The 26,552-nt window shown below is 50.0% G+C and overlaps 1 protein-coding gene across 1 annotated transcript in view; it reads left to right on the top strand.

Moving 5' to 3' along the window:
• The window catches only part of MDGA2 (MAM domain containing glycosylphosphatidylinositol anchor 2), a 309,178-nt gene that overhangs the window by 165 nt on the left and 282,461 nt on the right, over window positions 1-26,552 (top strand). Inside the window, exon 2 of the mRNA XM_042813625.1 lies at window positions 335-500. Coding sequence (XP_042669559.1) covers window positions 335-500 — 166 coding nt within the window. The remainder of the gene's footprint in view (window positions 1-334; window positions 501-26,552) is intronic.

Genomic DNA, 26,552 nt, shown 5'->3' with positions numbered 1-26,552 from the left:
CCTCCGCGCCGCGCGGGGGGCCCCGCGCATCATGCGGGGGCCGCGGCGCTGCGATGGCATCTGATGGCCGCGGGGCGCGGGAGGCTGCGGCGGCCCCGGGAGGCTCTCGGCGGCCCCGGGAGGCGGCGGCGGCGGCGGCCGGAGCCCTGAGGGGGCTGTGAGCGGGGCTCGGCCCGCGCCGCTCCGCACCGCTCCGCGCCGCCCGCTGCGCAGGGAGGAGGAGGAGGAAGAGAAGGCGGAGGAGGAGGAAGAGGAGGAGGAGGAAGAGCGGAGCGGTGCCCGCCGCCTGCCCCCAGCCGCCCTGCCTGCGCGGGCGTGCGCGGCTTGGCCGCAGCGGAGCGCGGGGCTCCGGAGGGCTTCGCGCTGCCTCTCTCCCCTCCCCGCGGCCCCCCACCGCCGGGCTGGATATGTGGATGCTCACGTGAAGATGGATGTAGCGATCGGGCTGCTGGGGCTGCTGACGGTTCTGCTGGAGGGCAGCTCCGGGCAAGGGGTGTACGGTGAGTGCGGGGCGAGTCGTGACCTTGTCGCGCCTGTGGCCGGGGATGGACGCGGGGTTGGGGGGGGTCGGGAGGTGCGGTGATCCCCGCGCGGCCGCCGAGCGCCGCGGGAGCCGGCGGAGGCAGCACCGTTGCCATGAGACGCTGACACCGCGCGGGCACGGCGGGATGCGGGCCGTGGGATGCGGGCTGGGGGGGGGGGGGGGGAGCAGCGCCGCGTGCCTGGCCCCGACGCACTTGTTAACAGCACGGCTCCGGGCCGCCCGCGGTCGCGCAGCGAGGGGTGGGGGAGAAAAGCGCAAACTTCGCCGCGCTCCGCCGGGGGCGCGCGGTGCTCGCGGCCGAGCGGGGCGGAGGAGGGGAGCGCTCCTCTGGAACCGCCATCCTCCCCCCTCAGCTCCGGGCAGTGACTTGCAAATCGCGGGGATGCGCGTCCCCTGCCCCGCTCCCATCACCGCGGGGTGCGGAGAGCTCCGCCGGTTCACCCCGCGCCGGGCGGTGCGTGGAACCGCGGGTTCGCTCGTTCCTCCGCGCTGTCCTCCTTCCCTCCCCCCCCCCCTCCCTCCCAACCTTCCCTCGGGTCGGGCTGGCCCCGTTTTGGCGGATCGCCGGTGGAAGCCGGAGGCGGGGAACACGGGGGAGGGAAGGGAAGGGGTCGGTCGCCGCCCGTTGCGCGGCCCCCGGCCCGGCGGCGGGGTTATGTAAGCGGCGGCCGCGCGGAGCTGCTGCGAGCTGAGCTCCGGCGATGGGTGTCGAGTGGACTCGGTGAATTCAGCCCGAGCTCCTGGCTCTCCACCCCCGGGTCGAAGATGTACTTTTTGTACCCGCTCCCCTTTCCTCTCCTATGTCTTGATTTTTTTTTTTAATTTTTTTTTTATTTTTGGACTGATTTTCTGTATCACCGAAAATATCGGAGGCTTCGTGCCGGCGCCAACGTGCGGCTCTCGGCGGCGGAGCGCCGGGTTCTCCCCTCCCGGCGCACAGCGCGGAGCTTTGGGTGCGATGGAACGGCGCTGTTGGTGCGGATGGGAGAGAGCTTCGGGCACAGCTCGGGCTGCGGGAAAGGCAGCTCCTGCCCCAGGCTGAGCGCATCCGTGTGTATGCAAAGTGACGGGCGGGTTTATCACAGGACTTTGGTTTGGCCGCGATGCCTTTCTGTACAACGTAACGCCGTATTGGGGTTGGGTGAGTGAGGGGGGAGCGTTGTGAGCTCAGCCGTGTGTGGCTGTGCTGTGTTGGAAACCCATTTTGTGTGAATTCGTGCCTCTCTGTTGGCTCTCCCGAGGTCTGTCTGCAACGGGCAGAGCTTTGCCAAAAGCTGCCAGATCTGAGGCACGGCCAGCGCCTCCGAAATCCCACTGTGGTGCATGCATTTTGGTATCAGGTATTTGGGAGTCGGTGCTCCGAGTTCGATTTGCAAGGCGAGCCCTGGCCCAGGAAGGGGAACCCATGTGTGTGTCCATAGCAGCACTGTGGGTGCACTTTGGTATTTAACTGCAAACCAACGCTCTGCGTTTCCATCCCCGGTTTGTATGAAAAATAGAATGAAGATCCCCTGATGTCTGGCTGTGCGTCTGCCCCTTAACTTTCCTCTGTTGCTTCTGAATAGTGAAGCTGCGCTTAGGAAGTCGGCTGCTTTTACAGCAGGGAATGGAGCTGGGGACAGATTTCGGAACGATGGGGCCAGGGGATGCGGGCAGAGCAGAGCTGGTGCCCCCAGGCAGGATGGCCAGCTCCCTGCTCTGCTCTGCCCAGCTTGTATTCTGCAAAATAATCTTTAGAGGAACCCAAGTGCTGCGTGCAGTTCTCCTCCAGTGTAAATTATGCATGACTTGCACGGTTAATAAAGCAGAAAACGTAAGTATTCAGAACATGATGGTTATCCTCCCTACAAACTTAGAGTTACAAGAGAAAGAATAGCTCATTGAGAAGGCCGAGGTGTGTGTGTGTGGAGCATTTCTAAGTAGATAAATGGCATCACATCAAGGCTGTGGGAGTTTGTCAGCCTGGGGTCAGATCTCCAGGTGCCAACCTGCCCTGGATCAGGCACACAATGTCCCTGGGGTCCCCACGCACTGCCACCACTCCTGAAATCATGGAATCATAGAATGGCCTGGGTTGAAAAGGATCACAGTGCTCATCTAGTTTCAACCCTCTGCCATGTGCAGGATTGCCAACCACCAGACCAGGCTGCACAGAGCCACATGTGGGCGATACCCTTCCCTGTAACAGCCCACAGGTGAGAGGTTCTGCCCATCCCATCCCATCCCATCCCATCCCATCCCATCCCATCCCATCCCATCCCTGCAGGTGTGGATACCATGAGGGCAGCTGTCCGTGCTTCCTCATCTCAAGTACCACCAGGAGCCACAATGTTGGGCTGCTTAAGAGCTCCCGGGGCTCTGAGCCAGCTTGGGGTGTGAGGTGAACGCACACAGCATCAGATGTGGCTGCAGGAGCGAGCTGGCTTCTCATTGCTGGTGCCTGCATGCATGGGTATTTATCATGTTAAATGTCAGAGAGATCGTCCTGCTTCCTTGTGCTGGCTTGGAAATGTTACTGAGGAGAGCTGGCTGTTGGAAAGGAGCAGCTTTGGGAAACGGGGAAACCAAAACCCAGCAGTGCACCTTCCAGCCTGGTGGATACAGCTCTGCAATGTTCCTAGGATGGCAGTGGGGTCACTGTGTGCCAGTTGGGATCTTCCAGCTGCTCTGTAATGCAGCCACGTGGGACACCCCGCTCCCCATCCAGAGGGGATTCATAACTGCCAGCTTTGGGCTGGCAGTGTTGGCGTGCCACTGCCCTTCCCTTTCCCTGCTGCTTGCCTGGTCCAACAAGTGGATTAGAAGGATGAAAGAAAGGGAAAAATAAAGAAAAGGAAAAAAAAAAACAAACCCAAACCCAACACTTAAACTAAGAGCGTTTTCCATGTTACAAAGGGAAGGGTCAGCAGCCCCAGATGCGTGGGGATGGAGGGCATTTCCATGGCAGTGAATGCGGGCGTTGTGTGGGCTGGGCCAGCCCCGCACAGTGCTGGGATTGTGCACGGGCAGCGCTGCAGCCCCAGGAACAGGGCAGGAATTATACGGTGCTGCAGGGACCGGCGCTGCCCTGCAGCTGTGTGCCTGCTCCAGGAGCTTCTGCAGGAGCCCGCTGCTCCAGGACAGCTTTAACTCTTTAACTGAGTACCAGAGGTGTGTCCTTCTGCCTGTGTGCTGCAGGTGTTCATGCAGGGATTTGGATTTGCAGCAGGCTGAGCAGCACAGCAGCTCTGGCAGCAAAAGCGCAGGGCATGGAGATATGGAGGTATGGAGGTATGGAGGTGGCCATCGTTTCTGCTAACAGGTGTTGGGAGCGGTGCTATGCTTGCAGATAAGGGACTGGGCAGCATCTTGCAGCGTGGGGATGTGATTTAGGGCACCGGGAGGTAATAAACTGGGGCTAAGGGAAATAGAATCATACAATCACAGAGTGGCCTGAGTTGGAAAGGGCCTTTAAAGGCCATCTGGTTCCAATCCCTGCAATGCATAAGGACACCCACAGCTCCATCCGTGCTCAGAGCCCATCCCCTGACTGTGAGTGTGTGCAGAAACCAACACCTCTCTGGGCAACCTGTGCCAGTCCTCTAAAAGATGGGAGAGTGAAAACTCTCTGTAGTAGAAGTGTGATAAGCAATGGAGATTAAACCACACCAGGCTTGACTCCAGCCCTGCAGAACTGGTGGAGACCCTTCCATTGGGATGGCACATCTCTGCCATCGGGCATGTGGCAGCTCCCAGCGATCCCCCAGCACGCAGTGAGCTCTCCATGCTGCTTCTCACCCGCCAGGCAGCAGCTGATGCTCTTGGCAGAGGTGGTGAAATCGCTGCCTTTGAGTCCCTGTGAGGGAGATTTGGAGGAAATCGGGTGGCAAGGAAACAGTCTTTGAACAAATAAAACAAAAGCTCTCCTGGCTCGGAAGAGCAAAATCCAGTTTAATTAGAATCAGTCAGATGAAGTGCTGGGGAGGAAGGAAGCAGATGAATGATTAAAGCTCGGCGCTGTGTTGCTCAGTCTCTTCAGCATTTTGGGTACCTGATTTGGAGAAGGAATGGTCTGCTCTCTGCATGCATTGCAGTGCCAGCTTCTATAGGCACGCAGACATATGCACGCTCCTGTAGGGCTCCATTTCTTCTGCAGCACATCTCTTCCCCTGGAGCAGCACCTCTGCATTCCCATCTTTTCTTAAACCTGGCAAAGACTCTTTTGGGGGAAAAACAGTTTTCTGAGGGTGGATGTTCAAAGCAGGGCAGTTCCCTTGGTCTCTGATGGGAATTCAGCATTTGCAGTGCTGCTCCTCGCTCAAAGCCATGCTGTGTCCCCACGAGTTGAGAACCCCCAATTTGCCTTTCTACCATCCTTCTTCATGTTATGTCTGTGTTGCTGCAGAAGCTCAGCAGGAGATGTACTGGATGTATGACATCTTTAACATACAAATGTTTCTTCTTCCATTAGCATAAGTGGGATTGGTGGGAGCAGTGTGGCTGGTGGGAGGTCAGTATGAAACCCACTGTCTTGCCTGGCCCCAAGCTTTGGGAACCAGTTAATCTATTTTTAATATATCAAAGCAACGACTGGAGTAATATATGTTACTTAGGAAATGGTGTGGACTTTAATTATGTTATTACTACATTACATGATTAAAACACTGTGTACCCTTCAGAGTACAGTGCATGAAATATGCTGGTGGATGGCTCAGTGTAGGAAGGGAGGGCTGGAAGGTCTGGGTATGTTGGTAACACCTCTGTATCCCAGTTCTGCTGGCAGCAAAGGGGCAGAGCTGTCTGGGGCACCCTGCAGGGGGGCTGCAGAGGTGTTGAGGATGAGAGCTGCCCTTCCCTGTCCTGCTGGAAAGTAGGAGGATTATTAAACACGAGTCAAGGCAGGATTGCTAGGCGAGGAAACATGAGCTGGGTTTCAGCACACTCTTCTCTCTGTAGCTGTGAGCTGTACACATGTGTGCCTGCAGTGCTCTCCAAAGAGCTGTGATAAAGAACTTCTCACCATTCCAAGGTCCCTTGGCTCTGCCTGGCACCTGCACCGCAGCGTGTCCCTGGGTTGGAGACACAGCCAGCTGCAGTGTTGTGAGACGGAATAAAATCACCCATCAGATATGAGCATATGCCCCATCCCTGGAGGCATTCAAGGCCAGGCTGGATGTGGCTCTGGGCAGCCTGGGCTGCTGGTTGGTGACCTGCACACAGCAGGGGGTTGGAACTGGATGAGCATTGTGCTCCTTTGCAACCCAGGCCATTCTAGGATTCTGTGGTGATTCTATGAGCATGAGACTCCTGGCCTCTGGGCTGCCTGTCTCTGGCCTGTTATGAGGTCACATCCCATAGTGTGGGGGGTCACAGGTGCCATGAACACCTGAGCATCCCATGGACTCTGAGGGGTGTTTCTATAACCAGGTTCACTGGTGGCAGCTTTACTGCACTGTGTGGATTTCATCTTTGGATGTTTTTGTCACTTGGGCAGAGACTTTTGTCACCTGTTCAGGTTGAATATTAAGAAACTTTTTTCCTCAGAAAGATTGGTGGGGAACTGGCACAGCTGTCCAGGGAGTGGTGGAGTCCTTGAAGGTGTTCCAGAACCATGGAGATGTGGCACTGAGGGACGTGGTCAGTGGACATGGTGGGGTGGGCTGGTGTTGGGCTTGGGGATCTTGGAGGACATCTTGCAAGTATGCATGACCAGCCTCACCTGGCAAGCCTGAAATGTAGAGATTTTAACATCTCAGCCACGTCCCACACAATGAGAGAGGTGGTCTGGGGCCAGCACTGTCATCCCTAGGGCTGGATTGGTGAAGGCAGAAGCCATGGGTCACAGAATCACAGAATTGTAGGGGTTGGAAGGGACCTCTAGAGATCATCGAGACCAACCCCCCTGCTAAAGCAGGTTCCCTAAACCAGGTTGCTTGATGCACCAGCCCTAGAGCCTTCAAACCTTGGGATGCAGCCAGAAAAGCTCTCTCACTGGTTTGAAAGTAAACCTGCTGAGACTTGTATTCATAGATCATAGAGCCATAAAATCATTAAAGTTGGAAAAGGCCACTAAAATCATCGAGTCCAACTGTTGACCACCATGCCCACTAAGCCATGTCCCTAATTCCTTGCAGTCATTTCATGGGCTGATGACAAGAACTCATCCCCACTGATTTAGCACATATGCTGCCATGTTTGGTTCAGACCTGGAAATGGATGGAAGCTGTATCCACCCCACTCATGTGGGGACAATGCATTCCCAATGGTTTCCTTGCATACACACAGCAGCTCTGGCCGTTAGCACCTGGATCAAAACTCCCATTTCCCATCTCATTTCTCAAACTGGAGTTAAACCTTTTTGGTGTGGTTCTTGCTTTATGAATATTTAAGCCTAGGGAAGTGGAATGCTGAACTTGAAAGCATTTTTCCCCGCTGCAGAGATGACATGACATAAAAAGATGTTAGTGGAGCTATAATGGGTTGCAGCCCTTCACAAGCAGTCTGGGAGGAAAGTTTCAGAAATGCTGCTGATTTTAGGTCTCTCTTCTTTGTGCTGTTGCTTAAGAAACTGCTTCTACTCTGTTTCGTTATGGGCAATGCCTGCGCAGGTGTTAGGCAGCTCTGTTCCATAGAGCAGAGAAGACTGTGACCCTGCTGGGACGAGGACCGATGTGTGGTTGCCACCTTTGTTACAAGGATTAAGATTATATGTTTGCTGAGCACAATTGTGATGATTTGGCAATTGAAGTCATTCATTTCAGTTGCTTAATCTATTGCACGCTGGTTTGCCCAAACTCCTTGAAAACTGATCCTAGAATCGCAGAATCATTCAGGTTGGAAAAGCCCTCTGAGATCCCCAGCCTTACCCAGCCCACCCCACCATGCCCACTGCTCACATCCCTCAGTACCACATCTCCATGGTTCTGGAGCATATCCAGGGATGGTGACTCCTTTCTATTGTCAGTCTCAGCCATGCAACAACAGCTCTTTGCAGCTGGAAAAGGGGGAGCAAGGGAAGAAGAGGAGAGGCTGGTAGTGGCAGTTCCCTCCTGAGCCCCCACCACATCCCCCTCCATCACACCACCAGCTCCATCACGTCCTGCTCATCATTACTGCTCAGGAACTGTGAATTAGCAACTAAGCAAGCTCATCCAAACGGAAGGAGGTAAAGATACTGGATGCTGCGTCTGGCTGCCCACCTGATTAACGGCTGTTTTTCTGAAGGTGGACTTACTCTGCTCTCCTGCTTGTTGGATTGCTTTTTTTTCCCCCTTTTTTTTTGTTCTGCATTGTACTGATGGAATATAAAGCAATAAGGCAGTCTTGGCAGCATGGTAGTGCAAGGGTCAGACCAACAAGAGAGCTGCCACAGCAGCTGTTTTAGCAAAGGTTTTGTCCTCATATGGTGGGGCAGAGTCCTCCCTGTGTGCACACCTGGTGCAGACCCTCCAGGTGCAGGGATGGGAGGACTCCACAATGTGGTGCAGCTGATACCATCCCCAGCACCCAGCTGACATTTTCAGCTTGTTATTTTAGTTGCTAACCTGGGCTGTTTCCCACTCCCCAGTTTTCTCCCCTCTTCCCCATATCAGTGCCAAACAGCACAGTACCTATTAGCAAAACTTTGTAAATCAGCCACTTCCCTGCTGCTTCCCCCCCTGGAAGCAGCACCTCTCTTTCCACTCTGCACTCAAACAAGGCTACCAGTACAAAGTCAGTCATGGAGCTACTTCCAATGGGCATTGAACAGCTGCCCAGAGAGGCTGTGGATGCCCCGTCCATCCCTGGAGGTGTTCAAGGCCAGGTTGGATAGGGCTCTGGGCAGCCTGGGCTGCTATGAAATGTGGAGGTTGGTGGTCCTGCATGTGGCAGGGAGGTTGGAGTTTTGTGATCCTTGAGGTCCCTTCCAACCCAGGCCATTCTGTGATTCTAGAGGTGTTCAATTGCATGTCTGCAGCCCCACAGCTGTAATTAATTGAGATCATTATTTAAAGCAGGGCCAGGCTAGCATCTGGCTTTTGCTCCCATTGGGCTGTGAGCAGGCTTGGAGCAAGCTGGTGAAGCTGGAGCATTCAGGTTGCTCTTCTAAACGTGAGTTTTTCTTTCATTGAAATACTTCTTTTGCCTGTAGAGGGAGGTGGTAGGGGTGTTGGGAAGCCAATACTTTCTTAGCTGTGCTGCATAAACGGATTAAAGCGTGGTTGTGGAGGTGGCTGTGCTCTGTTGCTCGGTTCCCCTGTTGTCTCACGGGATGGGCTTTGCGGTGGGTTGTAGGGATGCTCTGCTCCCAGTGCTGCGTCGGTGCCTCTGGGCCTGGTTTGACTGAATCCAGCAAGGAGAAATGAGGTGATACTTTAGGAGAGGGCTCTCTGGGGTGTGCCTGGGCTCAGCTCGCTGGGGGCAAAGAGAGGTACATGTGTTCTGCATCTTCAGGAGCTGTGGGAGCTATCCCAGGCGAGCACGGTGTTTCGACAAAGTGGAAAAGTCTTGGAGCTTGTTGTGGTTTGTGTTGTTTTGTTTTTTTTTCTTTCTTTTAACCTACATGCATGTTTTCACGTAAAGCAGAAAGGAGTTTTAAAACAGGCATTTCCAAATAAATAAAAACTAAACTGTCTCACTTAGAGGGTGTCAAAACACTGAAATGTTTTCTGGTTGTTCAGTAATGCTGTCAGGAGATTGTGGGATGTGTCGGACTTCTGATTTGGCTCTTCTTAGTGCAGCTGGGAGGAAGAAGTTTTTCACTTGAATTTATATAATGGCAAACCATGCCTGGTGTGCTGTGTCTGTGTCTTAGGTCACAGAGTCATAGGATTTGGAAGGGATCATCTATTTCGCCCTTGCCCACGTAGGCTTCCTGCAGTAGGTCTCAATGGTCAATGAGTTGATCTCCAACCATTCAAAAAATGTGTCTTTTTCAGTAATTTGTTGTTTCCTAATGTGTGGTACGTATGCCACTGGTTCCTGCTGTACTGATGTATGAGGGGATGATTCTAAATAAGTCTTTTTTCTTTAACTGAGGCTGCTTTTGCAGGTAGAGGTGAGGTCTGATGACAGCAGCTGGGTTTTGTGTAGCCCACAGTGTCCTGTTGTGTTGCAACCCCAATTACTTGATGAGCTAATCCACAGTAAGAGCTAGTAGAGTTGGTGGATGAGCAAATGTTGGCAGTCTCCCTTCTTGGTTGGAAGCTGTGCCAGCAGAAAACAGGGCTGAAATATTAACACGTACAAATGATGACTTCCCACGTTCTTGGGGTGGGACTTGACTCCTGTTGGTGTATTGAGACCTTCTGTAGGTGTTGTGTCTGCTCTTGGCCAAGCATGTGGTTCCTATGCACACAAGAGATCTGCTTGGTCGGCAGGCAGGTCCAAGAGCCTCTCACTTGCAAGCCGTGAGTGCTCTCCTTCCTGTGGTGGGCAGAAGCTCTCACATTTTAATTAGTTTAATTAATGCCTATGTTTTGCCTTATAGGAAAGCTTAACTTTACCTCAGGCACCTGAACAAAAAGGGACTTTTTTTCTACTGAGATTAAATATTCTCATAAAGAGAACATTTTGCTGCCCACGGCTACTCCATGCTCAAACAAGTTGAGTCCTCAAACTTCAGGGGCTTTTCAAATGGAAAACCAATACCCTGCAACTAAGCTCTATTTTTACCAAAAGGACCTTCCTTCCATCTGGTGCTTGATGGAAGCTCCCACCAGAGCCCTCTCCTTGGTGCAGGAGATGAGTCAGATGATACCCAGTGATTTCTAGGTATTTTTGCTTTAAGGGTTATAGTATGCTGTAAAAGTGATGCACAAAGGCTGAGCATTAGAAACGAACCTTTTCAACTAAGTAATAGGAGTATGTGCTGGGCTGAGCCAGGAGGTTAAGTGCAGACTTATACACCAACCTGGGTTGTTGCACAGGTGAGGCAGACTCAGTGTTTGCATGGCAGAATAGGTTTCCTTTAGGGAGATGCTTGCAATTACAACCTCTGCAGCTTTTGTGCTTGGTGCAAAAAACTCCCTCTATGCAGCAAAGCCCTTGTTGCTGGGATTGGGGAGGATGTGTGGTGTTCTCCCAGGGTTCAGAGCTGTGTGGCCATCTGCTACTCCTTGGGGTGCTGTAAAAGTCTGTCTGTTCTCACATCTGCATGGGGTTCAACCAGCCAAGCTGGGGGAATCTTAGTAAAATGCTTTGCTGTGGAGTGGCTGTTTGTGGCCAGAGCCTGCATATAGCAAGCCCTGGTGGCTCACATCCCGTGGGAGACCTGGGTCATTCCCAGTGTTACTGACCCTGGGTGAAGGCAGCTGGGTGAAGCAGATCTGGGCAGTGCAGATGTGCCATGAGCAGCTCCTTGCAGGGCTGATGGAAGCTGCTGGTTGGAAATGCTTCTCTGACCATAAAGTCTCTCTATGCCAAGCCAGTGGGTGAGGAGGACTTCCTATCTTCATGATTTCACTGTGGCAGCCATTTCTCCACCCAGTGCATCCACATCATGATGTCTCACTGCTCTGTGGTCTTCAACTGGTCCACATGCATTGAACCCCTAATGGTGATTGTCCCTTATGTGTGCCATTGCTTGGTCGCAGTGTACTTTGAGCAGGGCTAACCTTTCTCCTCTGCCCCTGTTTCTGATATGGGGTGGAAGCACAGGGAGGCAGTTGGGGGTGAGGTAATGCAGTTTGCTTCTTCAGATGATGGCAAATATGGGTAATGTCATGTGGGGTCTGATGTGCAGTGCGTTGAGCTGATGGTCACCTTATTATGTGGGGCTTTGCCTTCATGTCCTAAGGCAAGCCAACAGTTTTGCATTAAGGAATCCTGATTTGATGAAAACCCACCAGGTGTTCTGCTTGCACCTTTGCTTTCTTGGCTGAGATTGTCTTTATTTCATACACCTGTAATGCCTCAGCAGTTCTGCTCTTGCAGGAATGAATCTGTGCTCCTTTCTTCCTTGCAAATGGCAAATGTATATGTTGGAAATACAGCACTTGCTTGCTTGTTCTGCAGATATCAGCTTGTAAAGCATTACATAGAAGGAGCGAGTGCTTTGTTTAATTTTCTTCTGAGCAGTGTTAGCTGATGACAGTCCTCTTGGGCATAATGTTTGTGTGGCTGTCTCTGACCTAGGAGTCCTGAAGGTAGAGCTGGACCTTCTGCCTTCCAGAAATGGGTGTTGGATGTTCCCTGTGCAAATTCTCCATGCAATTCTGTGAAAATCAGGTTCCCATAAGAACGTGTGCCTGGCTCGGGTCATGCTGAAAGCATACAGTTGTGCTGTAATGAGCACATGAGATGCAATAGCTGTTAAGGATGATCTTGTGGGGTTCTCACAGGCAATGTGTTAAGGTCTTAAACTTGCAGCCTTGGCTCCATGGTTTTTGTTAGCTCTTCTGTCTGCTTCCTGTTTTGGCCATGTCTTTCTCAAAGCCCATTGATGATGAACTATGTGGGGTCCCATCCTGTCAAGCCAATCTCTGCAGCCTGGAGTTGGCCTTTTGCTGTACCACCAGCACAGCACACAGCTGGGATGCTGAGGGCTGTCTTTTGGGGTTAGAGAAGTTTTGACTAGTATGAGATCACTCGTAGAAGAACAAAACCAAATGCAGAACTGAGATGGCTTCAGCATTGTTTTGTATCAATTAAAACTTCCAGTTTACAGCTGCTCATAGCAGGAAATGTATTTTACAGCTTGAATGTGCAGCAGTGTCATTAACTCCCTAATTGCAAGGCTGTGTTTATCACTCATTAAAATGTTAATAAAAATTACCTAAAGCACTGGGCCTTAAAACAAAACTCTGAAGCTGTGTAATGGGGCAGATTGCATAGTCTTTTGCTTGTGCCTGGACCTTGGTGTGGGTCTTCTGGTGGGTGCTCCCAAAGGGTCTGTGCAGGATGAGGTGAGAGAGGTGTTTCAGTGTCTGGAAAGAATCATAGAATCATTAAGGTTGAAAAAGACAGGGGGATCATCTAGTCTGACCGTCAGAAGGTGGTTTACCACTCTGCAAGCCATACGGAGGATGTGCTGCCAAGATCTTTGGGGCTATGTAGGATGGGAAGAGCAGGGGAGAGATGGATGTGGAGGTGTGAGCCAAGAAAGCAGTGAGCTTTAACGGTGGGCAGAGAACAGAGCTGTGTTGGTCTTTAAAAGACAAATGTTCTTGGTCTGCAAAGCCCTGAGGGTGGGAGTGTGCTGTTCGTGCATCACCTGTCGCAGTGGGATTGCTTCTGGCAGGGTTTCCAAGCCTTCTCTGCGATGTAAATAATAATAATTAGCGTGTCCTTATGGAACAGTCATGGCTGCGTTTGGATTGGGGGGAGGGGAAGAAACAAAAGCAGCGTTCATTAGTGTAGGAAGCAGTAGAAGATGATTCAGCCTTCGTAATGCAGGTGAGTTGACACCAGCAGCCCTGTGGCTTGTGGAGTCCTGTGTGGGGTGAGCTGTGACCCATTTGCAGCCTCCTCAGGGTGCCTTCCAGAGGGTCCAGAGGAGCATTTCCCACTGGTTATCAGTTAAAAAGAAAAACCAACAAAGGAGGTGGAAGGCTGAAAGATGTGTGGGGCTCTGAAAGGCTTATCAGCTTGAGGTTTTCAATAGGGAGGTGAAAATGAGGATTACAGAAGTGGGAATCAAAGGGAGGATGGCGTTGGCTTTCTGGATGGTCCTGGAGCATCTCCTGGAGGCATCAAAGAAATACAGAGCAAACCTGCAAACCTTCATCAGGGCGAGGTGGGAAGTGAGCAAGCAGTCTGAATATCTGGCTCAGATGAGTGGTTAGTGCTAAGTGTGTGCTCTAATTAGCTTATCGATAAAGACTTTCTCATGCTATTCCAAGGAAAAATTGGTATTGACATGTGCCAATGCAGTAATTCAACAGAATCCATTGTCCTTTGCATTGCTGAAGTCCTTTCAGCTTCTCGTTCTGAGCAGCTCTGTGGAAATGCAGTATGTGAGCAGGGCAATCCTGTGCCTTAGCAGTGCAATAATGTAATAAATCAGTACAGTATGGTCAGGGCATTATGTGGGATAAGGAGAGTAGCCCAGTAACAGCAGCACTAAGCTTGCAGATATTGAAAGAGTTATGAAATGATGAAACCCAAATAAACTGAAATGTAAAGCTGTCCTGTTGCACGCTTCCAGTTACTGCTTGTGTGCTTGTCAGGAGAGAATATGTATCTCTTTCCTCATCCTTGCAATAGCTGCAGTTAACACAGGTCTGGGGGATCAGTTCAGAAAATAACCACTTTCTGGGTTTGACGCGTTGAATTTCAGTTGAATTCTCAAGTTCATTTCCCTGCTTTGGGCTGAGCCTGGTTGCTGTGCATGCCAGCTCTTCTGTGAGCACTCCAATGCTGTTGCCTTGTGTTTGTTCCCATTGGGAAAGGGGAGCCCAGCCTCGTGTGACGCATCCAGGCTTCCATCTCTGTGGCCCCATAACATCTCCAGGAACAGTGACTCCAACTCCCAGGTGGCAGCAGGTGTGGGACCCCCAGAGCATCTCCTTGGGAGCACACAGGGAGGCACAGCCCAGTGCTGGTGTTGGGATGAGAAGCAGCACTCTGTGTTTAGAACATCTGTAGATTAGCGGTGATTAGTGCAGTGTCCTGTGACAACTGGATTTAGGAATGCTGTGTGCTCCTTGCTGCTGCTCTAACAGAATCATAGGATGGTCTGGGTTGCAAAGGACTACAACGCTGATCCAGCTCCAACCCCCTGCTGTGTGCAGGTCACCAACCAGCAGCCCAGGCTGCCCAGAGCCACATCCAGCCTGGCCTTGAATGCCTGCAGGGATGGGGCATCCACAGCCTCCTTGGGCAACCTGTGCCAGTGCCTCACCACTCTCTGAGTATCACCACCATCTGGTGGCTTCCTCCAAGGCTGTGACCCAATGTGCTCTGTGCCCTCCTGCCCCCAGCCCTCTGAGCTGCACAGGTATGTGCAGACATGGCTGGGTCAGTTATTGCAGCGATAGCTCTTAAACCAACCACTTACATCTGTCCATCACCATTTTGGGAGGCATGGGGCTGTGGGAGCAGCCTACTGAATGCCTCAAGCTGCAGCAGTTTTGCAACAGTTCTTGTTAGACCTGATACCACAAAAAGCTGTGCTGCTTCTGCTGAAACTCAGTCTGCTCTTAAATTAACCCCACCTGGATAAAGGGGTGGCCAGCAGGCTCCTCTTGGCTCACAGTATTTTTAGAAGCTCGATTATACTTCAGAAAGAGATGCTATGTTTTGTATAAAAGCTCTTAAAATGTCAGAAGGAATTTTAATGCAGGGGGAAAAAGAGTATTTGCAGATACTTCATTATAAAGAATGTTGCCAGCAATCTCCATGCTTTGATACTGCCAGTGAGAGTTTTTCATAGCCCAACCATGTTTTCTGTCCTGTCAACTGAGTTGGGTTCTCCTGGCTGTCTCTATCTTGGGTGTTCTTCAGAGACCTGATGTGCAGTGTGTGTTCACAGGGTTCTGGTTGAGCTGAGGAGATCTAAATGATGGTAGCTATGAAAATGCAGGTGGGAGCATCCCAAAATGGGTCCCCTACCTTAATCCTCCACACAGTGTTTCATGTAGTGACACCCTGAGTTGTTTCCTTAGCTGGGAAACAATGCAATGTGTGCAGTGCTCAACCCAGCTGGGGATGTATCAGATTCCCCCCATGTAAATACCCAGTGCAGTGAAATAAAGCAGCCAGCCCTGAGGGAAGCTGGAGATGTTAATTCTGCCTTCCCAGCACTGACTTGTGGCTTCTTTACCAAGGGAGTGGTGAGGTGCTGGAACAGCTGCCCAGAGAAGCTGTGGATGCCCCGTCCATCCCTGGAGGTGTTCAAGGCCAGGATGGATGGGGCCCTGGGCAGCCTGGGCTGCTGTGAAATGCGGAGGTTGGTGGCCCTGCATTGGTGAGGGATTGGAGCTTCATGATCCTTGAGGTCCCTTCTAACCCAAGGCATTTGTGATTCTACTGCTGGTGAAAGGAGGGAAAGGTTTTTGCATGTTGGAGGAGTTTTAAGCATAGTTCTGATTGAAGGGATATGGCCAAGTGCCCTTGTTAACAGAAACAAGGATATTCACCTGTTTTTGGAGGTAAGCTCTGCATGGATGAGGATTATTACTAATTAGGACTGTTGCTGAGAAGAGCCTCAGGCTATGGAGGAGATGATCCTGGTGCTTTATCCCTGTGGTACAGAGGCGTTTGGATGGGGTGTGGGTGTCTGATCAGTGCAGAGCTTTCCTGTGGTGATGGCAGTGGTCTCCCAGGAGCAATGTGTGAACAGCAGTGCTTCAGCTTTGCAGTCCGTGGCTCCAATGCCAAATATGTCCTGTTCATGCTTTCATCTGGGTCACCCATAAACTCACCTTGAGTAAGCCTGGGCTGTGCATACAGCTCACACCTGCCCTAGAGGAATGCAGGGCCTCCTGAGCAATGACCTTTGAAGGGCAGAGTTGGTTGCTGGCTTGTAGGTGCATTGAGCAGCGCAGCAGATGCCAAGTGGTCAAATGCACAGAAGCCACTGCAGTTAGAACCATCCACACTGTCTGTGCAACTTGTGCTCCTGCTCCTTTGGTGAGAGCTGTGTGTCACATAGGCTGTGTGTTTTCTGAATCAGCCCAGTGCATTTAAATGCCCTGACAGCCAACAACACAGGAACTTGTACAGCCAGCGTGGGTGTGAATGTCTGTGTGGCTGCAGGGCTGGCACCTGACCCGGTTTGCCCATCACTGAGAGTTGAAGGTGTCTGGCTACCACCTCTTGTCCCCTCACATCAAAGCCCCTCAGGGTTCTGCAAGGTGTTGCCCACTCCCACCTTGCTCACTGACCGTGTTCCTCCATGCCACATCCCCATGGTTGCTGAGTGCCTCCAGTGACTTTGAAAACCTGCTGTGGACCTTTGCTTCCTGCAGAGCCGTTTTCAAAGCCCAGGAGCTCCTGTTCCTGTGTGTCCTCTGTGTGTATATTTTTTCAAATGAATCCCAGCAGGTACAACTGATAGCAGTGTTATAGAAAGTGCTTCCAGAGGTGCAGCACAAGTCCTTGAAGACTCGGAGCAGGAAGAACTGCGCAACGTGCTGCTGCGTGGGGCCCTTTGTATGTAGATCCTCTTATTTGCTAATGGGATTTAGATTCAGACTTCCATCTCGCCAACCTGAACACTTGCCTGAAGGTAAAGCAGCCTTTTATACCTTGCAGAAGCAGCACATTAAATTAAGTGGCAAGCAGGTGGAGGCTTTACATGCTGCGCTGTCTGTACCATCAGGGCAGAGCACTGTGTGCATGGTTGTAGCCCTGCAGCAGCAGCAGGCTCTCCTGGAAAGGCTTCATTTAATCCAGTGACCCTGGAAAACATGTTTTGTTCACTTGCAGCCTTCAGATTTGGGCTTTGACAGCCTACTCCTGCTCCTTCAGGAGCTGAGGTGGGAGGAAAGCCATGTGTCTGTTGCAGAGTAATGGTATTGCTGGGAGGGGTGCTGCTGTCCTGCGTGGTTTGCTTTGCTAGGTGGATGAATGGAAAACTTCTCCAGTCTAAAATGCTGGCTAACAAATGACTGTTCATGGGATTATGATGCTTTGCAGAAGATGCGACTGAGACGGGAGGTTTAGGTTGGATGTTAGGAGAAATATCCACCAACCAGAGGGTGGTGAGGCACTGGCACAGGTTGCCCAAGGAGGCTGTGGATGCCCCATCCTTGCAGGCATTCAAGGCCAGGCTGGATGTGGCTCTGGGCAGCCTGGGCTGCTGGTTGGCGACCTGCACACAGCAGGGGGTTGGAACTGGATGAGCACTGTGCTCCTGTGCAACCCAGGCCATCATAATTCATTCCATGATTCATTAGGAAGGTTGAGTCCCTGCTTTGTGCTGAAGGATGGGCTCCCCTTCAGAGATAGCTGTGTGGGGCAGCACACACTGGTAGAGCGCAGCCCTCCCTGCTGGTCCAGCACTGCCAGCAGTTTTATGCCTTGTCTCTTATCTTCTGCTTTTGGGGTCTGGAGAACTTTGCTGTGCTCTTAGGGTGCCATCAGTCACTGCTTCATTACTAAATGTGCTGTGGAAGAAGGGAGACCTACATCACGGTGTTTTGTTCATAGAATCACAGAATGGCCAGGGTTGGAAAGGAGCTCAAGGGTCATGAAGCTCCAACCCTTTTGCTGCAGGCAGGGCCACCAACCTGCACATTTATTATCACACCAGGCTGCCCAAGGCCCCATACCCAGCCTTGCCATGAACACCTCCAGGATTGGAGGTATTTTTCCCCCTACGTTTCTTGCTGCAGTCAGTAGGTCTTGTTGAATTGGCTATGACACGCTCCTTTATCACAGGGAAATAGCTTTCATTCTGTGTGAATTGAATAAAAATGCAAGGAATGACATCATGCTTCTTAAACAAATGGCAATGGGGAAAGTTGCACAAGTTCAGCGCGTTGGGTTTTTATAGCACGTGAATGGGATCTCGCTCACTAGAGCTGCTGTGAGCAGAAGGTTTCTTATCCGTACACATTTCAGGTAAATCAGTTCCGAGAAGTCCTTTCTCAAGTCTCCAGGAAGAGACAGCAAGGAGAGAAGTCAAATTGAAGATTATTTTAAGGCACATTGTTTCTCGGCATGGAGCGCAGTACTGTGGAACTCGGAAGACTGAACATTAAAATTCCCATCCTGTTACATAAGTGCTAAATAAAGAACATAAGACTTTACAGGAAAATGGTTCAGATCACCAGTTGGTTGGAGCTCTGCAGACCCCTGGCCTTCCACATGCAGCCTTATGTGTACCTGATCCATGCTGGGAAGTTGGTTCTGGTCTCTGAAAGCAGGACCAGATGTCCTCACCTATGGGTGATGTCTAAATCTGTTAATATATGGTGCTACCATCTTGAGGTTGGGCTGGGAGGATGGCTGAGCATTAGTGTGGCTGCTGTTTTAGCAACTCTCCCAGCACTGTACAGAGCAGTGCAGAGGTCAGCAGGCTCCCAATTGCTTACTATGCTTGTTGGTCACAAAGAGCAACACTGGACTTGTGCTGGGGGTGCCATCTGTGCAATGGGCACATTCTGTAACTTAACTGAAGGGCATGACTGTGAGAACCATGACTATTCAAGGCCAGGTTGGATGGGGCCCTGGGCAGCCTGGGCTGCTATGAAATGTGGAGGTTGGTGGCCCTGCCTGTGGTGGGGGGGGTTGGAGCTTCGTGATCCTTGAGGTCCCTTCCAACCCAAACCATTCTGTGATTCTGTGTGTATGAGAATGGCTTCCCTTGGTCAGACCCCATGTCCAGCATCACCCCTTTGTGGGAGCTCACAGCAGGTGGCAGGGCATGAGAGCTGCCCTGGGAACAGTGCTTTCCTCTCTGCCACCTCTGGAGGGTCTCCTGGAATTGATGTTGCAACCAGAGCAGTGCATTTTCAGTCTCTTCAATGAGTCTTTTCTCCTTCAATCTCTTGCACTGCTTTTGAAACTCGTTCTATTTTGGGTCTAAAATATTCTTTGAGAGCAAGCAGTAGGGTTTCATTGCATGGCATGGAATAGCAGCCATATGACTTCATTGCTGCCTCCTAGTCCTTGTGTGTTCTGGAAAGCAGTGCAAGCTCTCTCAACCAGTTGTAGGGTTTATTTGTTTTGGTGTTTTTTTTTTTTTTTTTGCACTCTTTGGGTTTTGAATGATCACAAAGATTCTTTTGCCTTTCCAATTAGTTGCTACAGTTTTTTCAAATGAAGAGATGGATGGAGGCTCCCACCTGCTCCCAGGCTTGGTGTCTGTGCATGTCCCACCTATCAAACACAAGTTCCAGAGTTATTTGCCAAGTGCTTTGAAGCCTAGGCAGAAAAAAAAAAAAAAAAAGGAGTAGTTATAGCTGCTGATAACATGTAGGGATTTATTGAAGGACGAGCAGTATTTCTCTGTTCTCCCCAAGACCCTGTCAGCTCCATTCGAGAGGCTCACCATGGTGGCACAGATAGCATCTGAGCTTTCAGTTGCTTTTAAAGGAAATTTATGGTTCTCCTGATAGCACAGAAGAGCTCAACAATGTGACTCTCATGGGTCTGAGAAGCAATAGCTTTAAATTTCCTGTTAAAACTCTTGATGTACTGCTGCTTCCTGTGGATTGAATGTTGTCCTGGAAGTGTGGTGTGTTGTGTGACCCCAAACCTGTCAGCTTGGGTTTGATGGAGGTGGTGAGAGCATGAGGTCAAGGGAAATAACTGGAGGTGGAAATTGGAAATTGTAATGATTGCAGGAGTGAAGAGCCCAATCAGAGGAGTGCAGAAGCAGGCACAGCAGAGACCCTGCTCAGGCAGAGGGGTTGCTGGAGCCTTTCTTGAAGGTAAATGGTGTTTGGAAAGGGTGGCATGTATGAGGAACCACGAGGAAGCTTCTGAGGACAGTGGGAGAGAAAACTCAGTGTAAGAAGATCATGGAACCATGGAATGGTTTGGGTTGGAAGGGACCTTTAAGCCCATCCAATTCCAACCCCCCTTCAATAGGCAGGGACACCCCTCTGAGCAGGTCGCTCACAGCCCCATCCTGCCTGGCTCTGAATGCTTCCTGGTAGGGACATCCACTGCTTTCTCTGGGCAGCCTGTTCCAGAGTCAAAATGGCTTGCACAAGTGCATTCATTACCCCAGGTCAGGTGCTCAGATCCTTCCTAACAGCATTTGGACCCCACAGCTGTTTCTGTTTTCAAGTCTTCATCCCCACCTAGATTAGGTGTGCCCAGCAGTGCTGCTGGCATGGAGCAGGGTGGATAACAACCCACCTGCACAGAGATGCAGACCAAGGGAGGGCCCCTGCTGGTGCACTTGTGCCAGCTGTTAGCTGTGCAGTGCTGCAACAGAAGCCTTACCTGAGAACCCCAATTTAGCTGTGGCTGGGCCCGTGAGGCTCAGTATGGTTTTGCTTTAGAGGCCTTAGGAAGAAAATGCAGTTTCAGGCTTCTGCATGTTTTTTGACATGGAAATGATTACACAGTAGGAGCTATGAATGCTCTGGCAGCTTTGCCTAGCTTCTCTAATGCTAGTGCCAAAGAGCAATTGATATGAAAAGTAATTATGACATTAAATGACCAGTGACAGAACTTGTTTTCCCACCCTCAAGCTTCTGTGGTTTTCCAGAGCTGCTCTTTGGAATATGACAATGTAGTCGAGCTCTGATGCCATTTTCCAGCATGCTGTCTCCACTTTTAAAATCCCTTCCATCTCTTTCAGAAGGGTGCTGGTTTGCCTCCTGGCATGCACAGTAAGTGGAGACGTACTGATGATCATGTAGGAGATTATTTACTTGAAATAGAAGTGTTGACATCTGCTTCAGAAAATACCAAATGTTTGACCACATAAACTCATTAAACCCTCCCCCTTGAGTGTAATGGCAGTGCTTTAATTGCACATCTTGCCTGATGTCCTGAGCTTGCAAGCAAGGATCGCTAATTATTCTGCAGTTGTCTTTGAAGATGGATGCCACAATAATGAGCTGTTACCAACAGGTTCCCATTGGTTGGTTTGAGTCTTGCACTGCTGGAAATTGAAACAAATGCTCTGTGCATTGATGGGGTGTTGGTGGTTGCAACAACACTGAACTGGGATTGCCATGGTGCTGCTTTATGGTGGTCATCTCAAAGGCGCCAGCTGAGACTTAGGCCCCAGCTGGTCCACCAACTGGTGGCTAAGGGCAGCTCTCATTTTATGTATTGATGTAGTTTATATACTAAAAGACAGGATGAGGGGAAATGGTTTTTAATTGGAAGAGGGTAGAATAGGTATTAGGAAGAAATTCTTTACTATAAAGCTGGTGATATGCTGGAACAGGTGGAACTAGATGACCTTAAAGGTCCCTTCCAAGCCAAACTGTGCCCTGATTCTATGACATAGTGTATAAACCTAGAGGAATCCCTGGAGGTGTTCAAGGCTGGGTTGGATGTGGCCCTGGGCTGCTATGAAATGTAGAGGTTGGTGGCCCTGCATGCAGCAGGGGGGTTGGAGCTTCCTGATCCTCAAAGTCCCCTTCAATCCCAAGCCATTCTGTCAATTGCAGGTGAAAGGTAAGAATTCAAGAAACTATGTTGGTTTGGAGCTGGGGGTCAGAGCAGAGTTGAGCTCTCATTTTGGTTTATTCTACACAAATAACTTATTCACATAAAAATTGCTCTTGAATGTAGCTGCAGCTGAGGAATGGGAGAGGAATCCAGAGTAGTGCAAATGCTCCCTTCTGTTGATATCTTATTAAAAATGCTTTTGTTGTGTCTCAATATCTTTATTTGATTTTCTCATATTTAATGAAGGGATTAAAGCAAAGCACAACGACATGAATATTTTTGGGTCTGAGTAGAATGATCTGACGTTGTGATGTTTCAGCCAAACTGGGAATCAGTGGTGACAACAAATAGTGCTTCAGCTCAGCCCCAGTCAAAACCAGTACTTGCCTACCTCTAGAACTGGATCAGAGAGACCCACTTCCCTTATCATTGCTTGAGCACATATCCCTCCTCTTTGCAGACTGGGGGCTTCAGTGCCTGGAAGAAATAAACCAAAAATAAATGATTACCCTTTGTGCTGGTGGCTTGGTTATGATAATAGAGGTAAAGACCAGGGAGTGGCAATGCCTTGCAGGATCTTGGTGCAGGCAGCACTTAATTCATGGTCAGTGAAGGCTGCAGCTGCTGGGGTTGCTTTCATGTGATCAACCCAGTGTTCTGTAGGAGCATCCCTGCAGTGTGGTGGTACCTGGGTGTATGTGCCCCTCTATCCCCTGCTGCCTCAGCCAGCTGTGCAGCATGAGGCTCAGGAGCTGGAAGTAGGGCTGTTCGTGCAACCCTGAAGCAGTCCCTCTGATCTGTAGCACTTCAGTTAAATAAGCAGAGATTTTCTCAAGATCCCACTCTTTGCAACAGAGCGGGGATATTGCTGAGTGTGTTGTCTTCATTCTATTTTCTCCCTTATTCATTTAAACTTAAGCAGGATGCTGGAGGTGCTTGTTCCAGGCTGTGTGTTCCATCATGTCCTTAATAAATGTCATAATAAATAGTGACCCAGGAGGGGCAGAACCCGCAGGATGTTCCTTACTGCCCAGATGCTGCAGGACCATGATGCTGCTCTGAACTAATCTCTGCAGCCCTCACCACTGTAGGATCTGGCTGCTCATTCATAAAACAAGCAAAAAGCAGAAACCCAGCAACCTCTGGCTGACTGCAGTGTGTTGGGACGGTGATTTGGTGCCCTAAAACAGTGCTTGAGGCTCCTGTAGCTGTTCCCTTCTCTTGCGTTGGCTTGGCAGAGCCCAGTGATGGGAATGCTTGCTTAGCATTCAGTGTGCAATTAGCAGTTGGAGTCCTTGCACGTAGAGATACTGGGATTTCAAGGTTTCTGTTTTATTTTTGGCTGTGATAACAGTTGCTAAATATTATCCCTTCCTCTTATACTTCTGTGAGACTGAGTTCTCAGTATACATGGCAAACCACGCATGCAGCAAAAGGCTTTTTTGTCACTTGCAGAGGGCACAGACCTGCTATATAAGCCAACAGTGGTCTGTACACAAATGTGTGCTTTGGTGCTTGCAGTCTGAGGAAGAATTGTTGGTCTGATGTCTGAGTGAGCGGATGCTCCTATGTCCCCTGAGGCTATCTGTCTGCACATCCGCAGCCACTCCCTGTAATCTCATCTAATCTCTGCTTGTACAGAATGCTTGGAATTGAAATGATTGCCCTGCCTGCCACCAAGTTGGGATTTCCTCTGGAGATGAAAATTAATTTGTATGGGTTTTTATGGTTTTGCAGTTGATGCTGGCTCCAGCCCATGACATCAGTGCCAGAAATGCATTTTAAAGCTCAGAAATCAGCTTTCCAGAATCTTTCTTCTAGGCAGGTTTTGGACATGAAATGCCATCAGAAGTGGTTTCACTGCACAGTGTGGTCCAGCACAGTGACACTGATGGTTCCCCGAGAAGCTGGGAGCCCGTCTTACTTTTGCCAAAGCAGGGCTGATGGTAGTTGTTGTGTTGTCTCACCACTCCTGTTCATGCTGACCGTGTTGGATTAATAAGTAGGCTCCATAATTCTAAATGCAGGGATAACATTGTTTTGCCCCTCTATCCATGTGAGTGCACTGAACCCGCAGACTTGTTTGCTAGCCCAGATGTTGCTTCTGGCTGGGATTAGTAGAAGCTCACAGTCATAGAATAACCCAGAAACCCCAAAATGATGCCTAAGCTGTAACTCAGACACGAGCAGGAGGCTGCTTCCTCATCTTCCTTGGGCTAACTGCCACACAGCTGATGTGCTAGTGCACTGAGTGCTGGCAGGGTCTGAGAGGCTGCAGGAGCCTATCACTGTACTCGACCAATGCAATGTGCAGCTTTCCAGGTGTGTCTGAGGGTTGGGGATAGCTCATCACTGCTGGGTGCAGCAGTAGTGCACTGGAAGCTTAAAAGTATGGAGAAAGTTGTTCTAAGTTTGTCCTTAGCAAGACTGGAGTTTCATGTGTTGCTGTGATTTTTGAAAGCAGCAGACCACGTTTCTTCTAGGAAAAGAATTGAAATTAGGGCAAGGAGCAGCTGATGGAAATGACTTGCTTGGATGCGTGTCGTTGGAATTGTGTATTGAAGCAGTAATTGTGAAACAAAAGAAATGAAGAAACAAAACAGCAGGGAAACCAAAACCCTCTGTTCATTGAAAGCTGTTTTGCACATGTCCATACACCCATGCCTTTATACAGCTGTTACAGAGAAGCTGGGCAGTGAAACAGTGTGAAAATGGAGGTGCAAACAAAGCATGCATCATACGCACCTATCTTTGCAAACTTACCACATCACTTATTACATATTTGCATACACTTAAATATCAAGGCTTCAAGATGCTCTATGAGTCTCCATAACGCTTGTTTATCTCCTGCCTATTTTAAATATGGATTTGCATAGCTGAGTGTTGCGATTTAAATTGCAAATGGCAGATGCAGAAGCAAAACCTGAGCTTGGTGAGTATACAGTGTACATCTCAACAGCACCAGCTGAGTCATGGTCCTGCTGTGTTGCATTGCACTCTTGTTGCCTGCAGCTCCTCAGCCTGCCACCCGTGATGGCCTTCTGCATGCTGTCCTTTGCCCGACTGCTTTCTGGCCCTATGCTGTGCTTCTGGCCGTTGCTCATGCACAGGGAGCGTGCTGAAAAGTGAAGGTTACTCTCCTGAGATTCCATCTCCTGAAATTTATGAAGTAGTGAAGCTGAATTAGACATGAGCCATAAAACTCTGGCACGGGATGGATGGATTAGCTCCAGTGTAAACTAAGGCTGGTTTAGTCAAATCAGCCATCTGCCCGTGCTGAATTTATGCACCGATGTGGTGTGCTGCTGTGCGGTGGCTCAGCCCTGTGGGTCTGAGAAGCCTGCAGGGAGGGCATCTTTCTCCAAGTAAAGCCTTGTATGCATTTGTGGGAACTTTTTCCATCACAGCCATATTCATTCTCTCAGTGTGCTGAGTGTGATGTGACCATAGGCTGCCTGGTGGCATCTCCTTGGTGGTGGCATTGCTGCAGCCTGTGGCACAGCTGGCGTTGGTTCAGCCAGCAGCAGTGTGTATGGAGGGATGAGTTGGTTGTTGGGGTCATTGGGAGGCCTGTGGCTCCTCTACATGGCTTGAGTGAGCCTGGCCATGTGCAGGAGGAGGGAGCATCAGGGAAGGAGTATTTCCTGTGTTTGTGCAGGAGAAGAGGAGTAGAGGAAACTCAGTGTGACCTGAATTACAGCAGCAGAGCTGCTCTGGTTGTCCACCCTCCTCCCACTCTGACCCGTTGGCTGCACATTGCATTGAATGCTCGTTTGCACACTGGCAGAGGATGGGCTGGAGAGAAGCTGCATGCCTTGAGCAAGAGGTGCAACTTTGGGTAGAGTTGAGCCATCAGAAATGCCATGGTTATGGTTATTATTCCAGGTGAAGTTGGTTCTGTCCTTTGGGAGGAGGATCGGGCTGCTTTTGAAGCCCACAGGTGGCTGAGCTTTTTGATCACAAGCAAATATACTGATGGCAAGCTGAACCTGTCTCCCTCTGCATGCAGTAGCCCCAAAATGCAGTGGCTGATCTCTTCAGGCCTTTTACCAGCACTCTGACAACCACAGATGGGAGATGCAGATGCCTTTGGTCATCTCTAAATGTGGAATTGCAACTGGAAGCATCTGTGGTAGGCGTTCATTCTCCTGGTTAGCAGCAGGCAGCTGTAGAAGCAGGTGTTCCTTTGGGCAGAGGGTCATAAAGATTTGTGTTTCTTGTTCAGGTCATATACGTATATATGTAGGATATAAATATATATATATTCAGGGTGTTAACCGTTCCGTGCCTTTGCCATTTGCAGGCTTATGTAATTGCTGTAAAAATGTTTTTCTGTGCTGTAGGGTTTGCAAACCTTCGATTGCATCTTCTAATAATTCAGGCTTAGAGCTTTGCACTTCTCTCTGGTTTGAAATGATAATAACCATGCTTCTACCCAAATATGCTTTGTGTAATGAAGTTAGTGAAGTAGATATTTTACATTTGAAAGTACTATTTTGTACTGGAGGCGAAGGAACAAGAATTAAACTGCTTCATCTTTTCTTTATCTGTCCTTGACTTGTCCTCTCTGGTGTTACAGAAAAACATTGTCTGTTCCACTGTGTGAAGATTGTTTTCAGGGAAATAAACGTTTCGGTGACAGCATTATGTTCCTATTTGATACACCTCTCAGTTTGTAAACTGCTGAAGGAAGAAATGGGCGGGCTTTGCTTGGCTGTGGAAATGAAACGAGCAAAAAAAAGACTGCTCCTAATGGAATGGGTTGTTAGGAGGCTGAGGACAGCTCTCTGCTTCAGTCCGGCACTAAAACCACAATGATTTGCTGCTGCAGCATTGGTATGAGCAGAACAAGGCTTTGTTGAATGCTCAGCCCAGCACGTCAGCACTTCCAAGTGTGAAATGCAGACCCAGAGGGCTTTTCACACCTCGTGTCTTGGTCAGCCTGTAACTTCACTGACACTGTTAGCTGACAATACTTTACTATGACAATTCTTTACTTTACTGACAGTTCTTTGCTATGAGA

Source organism: Centrocercus urophasianus, unplaced genomic scaffold, assembly GCF_019232065.1.
Source record: "Centrocercus urophasianus isolate 14NV4802_14NV808 unplaced genomic scaffold, USGS_Curo_1.0 seq_14, whole genome shotgun sequence".
Lineage (NCBI taxonomy): Eukaryota > Metazoa > Chordata > Aves > Galliformes > Phasianidae > Centrocercus > Centrocercus urophasianus.
The sequence above is the reverse complement of the archived record's forward strand: the minus strand, read 5'-3'. Positions and strand labels throughout refer to the sequence as shown.